Source organism: Bacillus rossius, chromosome 18, assembly GCF_032445375.1.
Source record: "Bacillus rossius redtenbacheri isolate Brsri chromosome 18, Brsri_v3, whole genome shotgun sequence".
NCBI classification, from domain to species: domain Eukaryota; kingdom Metazoa; phylum Arthropoda; class Insecta; order Phasmatodea; family Bacillidae; genus Bacillus; species Bacillus rossius.
Window position 1 is genome coordinate 27,935,749 of NC_086345.1, and position 7,374 is coordinate 27,943,122.

Genomic DNA, 7,374 nt, shown 5'->3' on the forward strand with positions numbered 1-7,374 from the left:
TGACATGTCTAGAAGTGTTTCTTGTCCCAATCACCAGTGGCTGAACAAAGAAAAAAAAAAAAAAAGGCTATACGAAATGTATGTATATCTTTGAAAGATTTGTGCAATGGGAGTGCATGACTTGATAAGCTTGTGGACATAACCCATTGCTAAGCACATGTATGTCTGTAGAAGAAAACTACAAAAAACACAAATTAAGCAAAAAATTGCTGTTGTCAACAGGATATAAACACCACAACAGGAATATGGTCAACTAACAAAAAGAAAAACATAGAAAAATGGTCTAAGAGTGTTTTTGTCTTTTGGGTTTCCTTGTAGTTTTCTTCTATGTGCTTAGCAATGGCATATGTCCAAAAGTCTACATCAAGAAATGTATGTAGGCTAGGCCTGTCGAAAGCTTTGATTACACGCATCAATCAAAACTCTCTTAAATATTTTTTATTTAATGCAAATTAAATATCACAATGCAGAGGGGTTCACCTTAATCACCTCATTTAGTCTTTTAAAATATAAGGATTCATTCCATAAATCATTAGTTCATGTTTTCAATTAAAATACTGAATTGTTACGTACTTACAAATTATTTAGCCAATCTAGGTTTTTTTTATTTCTAAAGTACACACAGCAGTACATAGTTGCAACCTTAAATACATGACAAGACTTGCAGAGAAATATTTGAGAAAACGTGTGAGTATAATGATTTATTATTCAAATTAATATTTTACACAATATTTTAAATAACTGGTGTGCCTTATTTTGGTGAGGCAGGACTGGCTGGTGCTTCTAGCGCGGTGTCTCCTCTGGACTGGCGCGCAGTCTTCTCGTCGTGCGTATGAGCGGCGACCGTAACATCATGTATGGCGGAAAAATTAAGATAAAGGGGTAATGCAATTCCCTTAAGTGCTTTCAAGAATCTGTACCGGTTGTTTTACGCTTAAAATTTACTCATAAAACTCGCTATTTAGCAATTTTAACTCTTCTAATAATGCAGTCTAAAAACTTCACCCGTAATCAAAAAACCTTTTCGGCCCTCGGCTAACCCTCGAATGCTTTTCGTATAACAGGGCCCGCTCGGATATCTCGAGTAGTTTTCAAATCGCTGTTGTTTCTCCTGAAGCTCTGCGCACCGTGTGTTTGCCCGGGTGGGCGGGAGGCATTAACACTTGATCAAAAAAACAACACAGCCAGCAACAGGAAAGGTATTTATTGAAGCTCAACCAACATTGATTACAGAGCGATGCTAACTCCTGGGCTACGTGCTTGGCTCTGCTACGTGCTGTACAACGCAAGCTCTTCACCAGTGGTACTTGTAGCTGCGGTGACGGACTGCAACAGAACACATTCTTTTCAGTGCCGTCGCTCCAACAAAAAAAAAAATATTGGTTGTCTGTAAAGTCGGTTTATGGACGATAGTTTAATGTGACGTCATAATAAAACATTGATGAAAAGATTGCATACTTTTATGAATAAAATTGAATCATTTTTATTGAATTGTCACTATTTTGTATGGATACAAAGGAGGAGTGAAATGAAATCTACAATTTAATTGATAAATTTATGCTTATTTGCACTCGTTAATACAACTATAACTTTTATACATGTTTGCTATTTAACTTCTTCCAATCTGTGTTATTCTGTTAAGGATAGGACAATGATAGGGAGTGTTTCAAGTTTAATGTGCCTCGAAAAAGTCAAATCTATGGTTGTTCCAATCGAGTAGAAGAGAGATAGATGCGGCACAAGCGTACAATGAGCGTAACGGGACATTTTTTCGTGCGTGCAGCCGGCCTACGATTTATTATACGTCACGTCAAAAAACAAAAAAAAAGAGCTATAAAACTTGACGTAAGGTTTTAAACTATACAGTTACAGTCAACTGGCTAAAAACAGAAGGCACAACATCAGAGTCATCAGAGATGAGTGATAATGAAACACAAAGGGGCCCGCTCAGTCAGTGAGGCAGGATGATAAGGGCTTCAGTTGCTGTTGCTTTCAGCACGGTATCTATCACCTCTAAGCACAATGAGATTTAACACTTAACCGTGACATTGTACGGTGAGAGATGATAAAAATTTAATTCATGTCCCTTGGGTGATTTCAAGAATCTGTACCGAGTGAAAACAAGAGGTTTTAAGCCATTTGCACTCTTCCAAAAGTACAGTTTTAAAAAAATAAATACAGACACAAACTACTCACCATATTCTTAACTGCTTTTCATAAAGACACTGCCGTTATATTATCTTGAGCAGCTTTCAATTTGAGTGGTTTTTTTGAAATGAAACTGTGCTCACCATATGTAAGCAGGGGTTAATGGAATACGTAAACGTGTGAAAACCCCAACTTTATAAACAGTAAATAAAAATAAATATATATATGCCATTAATGCCCCATAGGAACAGTCTACATCAATGCAATTGCACGCAGGAAATTGTGATTAGCCAAAATACTACACACATTTGATTGTGCTTGAAATTAACACACACTAGTTTGCAACCCTTACTTTAAATTAATGTAAGTAAAAAATCATACGTGGATTATTAATGGTTAAAATACATATACCAGTTTCAAGACATTATGATACACACTACACACAGTAAGAAATACCGTATTTACTCGCATAATCGCCGTACCAAATTTTATGGGAAAAAAAGTGAGGTGCGACCAATGTGTGAGGAAAAATTAAAGAAAAATTTTTTTAAGTAAAATTTTTTTATTAAATTGCTTGAAAATGCTAAATTAAAGAAGTTAATATCTAGGTACATGGTACCTATAAGTAATATTTATTTACAATACGCGCAAAATAAACAAACCAACTTTTGGTTACAAGAAGTTTGGCAAAATAAAAATATAGTATAAACACAAAATTGCGAAAAAATCAATAAACAAAATACATTTATAAAACACATTCAGTCTCAACACTAACCAAGTTTATCTATTCATTGTCTGAACTAGATTATGATGCATCAGATTAATTTCCCGGGACGTCAACGTCATCTTAGTCGCCGCTGTCGTCACGTGTTATTCAAGTAGTCTGTTTGTTTTCGCCAGTCACGAACAAGTTTTTCACTTCCTGAAAATTCTCTTCCATGCTCTTCTGCAAATGTGATTACGCGCAACTTGAAAGTGGCAGTATACGAATTGTATTTACCCATATTTTTACAAAATGAACTTTCTCAAACTCTGCAATTACCGGTACTTTCCACTCCAATGCAAACGAGATAAAACAATGACATCACTGCATCTTATCTTCCACACACATTCCTTCCTCCCACACAGCCAATTAGGACATGCCACTCAAAAGGTTGAACCAATGATAAGCGCCACACACCACGTGAAAGCAGGCTGTTCCATTGTGTTTACGGCTGTTCCATTCGCGCGTCGCACCTCAGTCGCCGTCAATATATAAGGGTGCGATGATTATGAGGAGAATCTTAAATACCAAATTCATTACCTCAAACAATAGGTGCGACGATCAAGCGATGGCGACGATTATTCGAGTAAATACGGTATTACCAACACTGTTTCGTAACCCAGACACCTATTGTTGATTTCCCTGGGTTCTTTTTCACCCCAGGTTTTGAAGACACCTTTTTCAATCCCCCTGAGGACACCCCCCCCCCCTCCCCCGGGCCACTACGAGAACACTCACCCATCTTGCCGTAGTTCATGAAGTAGAACAGCGCCATGGAGCACCAGATGACGTGGAAGAAGGGCGCGACGCCGGCACGCTTGGGCTGGCAGTACTTGTGCTGCCAGCGCCAGAACGCTGCGGACACGAGAGCGCGGCGTAAGACGGCGTTACCGCGCACTCTCGGCGCACAAGGCACAAGACACACTGGCTCCGTTTACAAACCACTCGTCCCGCCTGGTCCGTACCCTCTCTCGTGCAATCAGAAACAAAGGAGTGTTTACGGACCCCTCTGCTCCATCACCTTCGCCACTATCAAGAGCCAGAAAACTATTTTCAATGCCAAAAATCCCTCAAGAAAATTACAATGTTGAAAAGTCGAAGCATAAAAATAAATTTTGTTGGTTAGTTCAATTCTTACAGACAATCCCCTTATGTCCTGATTAGTCTCTGGAACACAATCAGTGTCTATCTGAAATTTGCAGTCCTATAATTTACTTTTGACTACTAATTCATTTACTTATAAGTTCAAAGTAACACCGTAAAACACTCCTCTTTAGATTAAATGTGAGACACAAAATACTAAAATTAACTTCAGAGGTTTTTTTATACATAAAATGTAATAACTTGGCAGTGGTTCCCGGATCAATGCACAGGTTACCTAATTTAAGTTATAAATGGTAATTTCTCTCAGAAACCAGAAGGCATTTATAAACATTTTAAGGGTACACAGAGGAATGTCTTTAGTGTTAAACAATTTTTGTTTTATTTACGGAAAAGCTGTAACAAAAGAAAATTACTCATCACACTACTGAGGTAGGTAAGATAAATCTCTTCAATATTTCATTTCAAATTGCACATAAAAAAAATAAAGTTGAACAAATGCTTGCACATAATCTCGACAAATTACCCAAGACACTCACCCCTGCTAAAAGCGCCCGCGACTGCTGACGGAGTCTTGTTCCTGCGCCCGAACCATGATCCAATCTCGTTCAGCTTCAGCTGACTGAACGGTGTGTCCGCTGAAATCCACAAGTGTGTGATTGGGCAAGCAAAGCTAAGGAAATTTATCATTCTTTGCTTAGCCCCATACTACAATGACACATAAACGGGAGACGTATCTCCTGGAACAGTGTTTCTAAAATAGCACGCAGACAGAAACGGACCCGTACAGATTACATCGGCAATGCTGAGCTCTTCTGTTCACGTGGCTCTGTGCGACCAATAGAAGCTGAGTAATTGGCTGCGGAGGTAGCCATGTTTATGTTCTGAATATGTTAAAATTTGTTTGAAGTATAATAACATCTAGTGTTCTATTAATACCTTGTCATTTAATTTTATTGTATAAGTAAATATGCCCGTGCTATGATTTTGAAGCAGAATATATTTTTTAGTTCATATTAATATTTCGTAACCTTTTAATGCAGTCTAATTGGGCGCCATTTGTTACGTTTCCGTGCATTGTGGAAGAGGCAAATGGGATAACGAAATGTTACAGACGATCTGTCTCCATTTACTTTGGTCCGTGTCTCTGTTTCCATGCCATTGTAAAACGGGCCTCTGTTTGCACCAAACACACTATAGGCAGACAATAATTGTAGAGATGCTAACGAAGATTGACGGAATGGCTGGCTGGAGGGAAATGGAGTACCCAGAGAAAACCAGCCGGCCTCAGCTTCGTACGCCACATTTCTCACTTGCGAAACATCCGGGTTCCACCCCAGCAGAAAGCGAATGCTCTGGCCACTCTAGCATCGTAGCCCCTTATCTTAACGAGATTAAGGTGAAAAAAAAAGAAACAGAAGAAAATAGCTGTACACTATTTTCCAGAATGTGCAGTACCATCAAGTTACATTAATATTGGTAACTATTTATAAAACTCAAAACTATTCAGTGAAACTGAACGACCCATTGGCAAAGTTACGGAAATCCAATATTCGGAAGTGTAATATGTAACAAAAACATACTGACTGAAATCAACTACGCAAATTACGTGTAAAATACTCACGTTTCCCGTAATAACGGGCTGGGTCATACGGACCATGAACTTTTGGATCATATTCCAAAGGATAGTCTCCGAACGCCATCTTCTGCTAGCAGAACGACCAAAGATACGTTTGTATAAAAGACACAGTCATTGAAGCTCTATCGAAAATATGTACCATAGAGAATGTCTAACCAGAATAAACGTATCAGACTTTGTCAGGAGCTCGAAACCTTAGATAACCTAGTGTGCTGGATAAAAAAAGCTAGCTCGTGCGTCTAACAGAATTTTTCTCTTAGTGAATTGCTAGCCTCAGCATGGCTAATTAAGCTCATATGCTGTAGATTTTTTTTTAATTGAGAGAGCTGACCTGCAGCAATAGCTCGCGGCCATAGGGTCATTATCGCCTCTCGCTATCTCAATACCGATTCATGTTCAGCGTAATACCTGCATTTCAATTTTATACCCATGCCTTATCCGGGACACGAACCCAGAACCCCTAGTATTGTAAGCCAGAGTGCATCCGACTATGCTACGGAGGTCGATGCAGTAGATTGGTACTGAGGCACCTGAGGACATATTGCACCATCGAGATACTGTTTCCGGCAATTAAAACATGTAAGAAAGTTAAAAAGTAAAAAAATATGCTTCGAGTAAAATAATCCCCAAAATAAAATACACCTTGTTCAGATATTTTCAGAAAAACTACACAATTCTATGCATAAAGCTCTAATTCCAAAAGATTATTCCAGAAGTCCATTGCCATGCGATGCTCTGTTCGTGCAACTCATAGGCGTGCGCACAGTAGGTGCCTTGGCAATACCATTAGGGTTAAGGCTATTTTGTTTTTTACAAGCAGAAATAATACATACTTACAAAAACAGTATTATTTCCAAAAAAAAAATATGTTCTCCAATCGTGTCAAGTTACAGTTATGTGCTCATAACACTATCAGTATATCAATTATCAATCGAACAAACTATACACATGGACACAAGCAAGGTGCAATTACTTGTGTTGTACACGCGGGCCGCGGCTACGAAACTTCTGAAATGTAAATACTTCTACTAGTTCTCCTCGAATTACATAGAATGCGCACTCGGTGTCCACTGTTCACTCCACTCAGCAAGAGCACGGAATAATAGCCGTCGTCCGCAAGGTAGCACTACTGTGTAGTGTTTACTCTTACTGTTTACTCATATGTTTACTGTTCTAATGAGTACATGAGTACAGCCTGTGCTTGTTACGTTGTCGCGTACCCATCTCCGTAGTATACATGGAGACGTGGCAGACATCTCTCGGCCGTTTTCATGTATTGCCCAGCACCAGCTCTCTCGCGTAGAGCAGCCTCCTGTAAGGAGGCAGGGGTGGACCGTCCGGCCTGTGTAGCTGCCGAGGGACGTCTCGCGCGCTGGAGAAATGTGGGTGCAGGCTAGTTGTGTTAGTCCACGTGTTTTGACCCGCGGACATGCCAGATACAAAACAACACTCACGCACACGGTAAAGAAAACGATATAAGAGATTATAACACACTATAGTACAGAAAACAAAAGCGATAATAGCGGCGAGTTTATGGAACGTCTCGCGGCCGCGTCTAGCCTCAAAGGTGGCTCGCACGGGACTGGAGACCAGGACGCCGGCGCACTGCTCTCGCGCACACGGAGCGGAAGTGACGTCATTCTCAAAGCCGCGGCGTGCTGTGGACAGGGCTGTGATCCGGGCTTTAACGCCGAGGCACGGAGGTATGACTTCAACGTGGATC

General features: G+C 39.9%; 1 protein-coding gene across 1 annotated transcript; it reads right to left on the reverse strand.

The window, feature by feature from the left end:
- Positions 1–1,189: 1,189 nt before the first annotated feature.
- Positions 1,190–5,775, reverse strand: LOC134541404 (putative ATP synthase subunit f, mitochondrial). The gene is made up of 4 exons (XM_063384827.1): positions 5,637–5,775; positions 4,552–4,650; positions 3,650–3,766; positions 1,190–1,326 (listed from the first exon to the last, which is right to left on the reverse strand). Exons 1-4 carry the CDS (start codon positions 5,713–5,715, stop codon positions 1,295–1,297), a joined length of 327 nt encoding a protein of 108 aa, XP_063240897.1. The 5' UTR covers positions 5,716–5,775; the 3' UTR covers positions 1,190–1,294.
- Between the last annotated feature and the right edge of the window lie 1,599 nt (positions 5,776–7,374).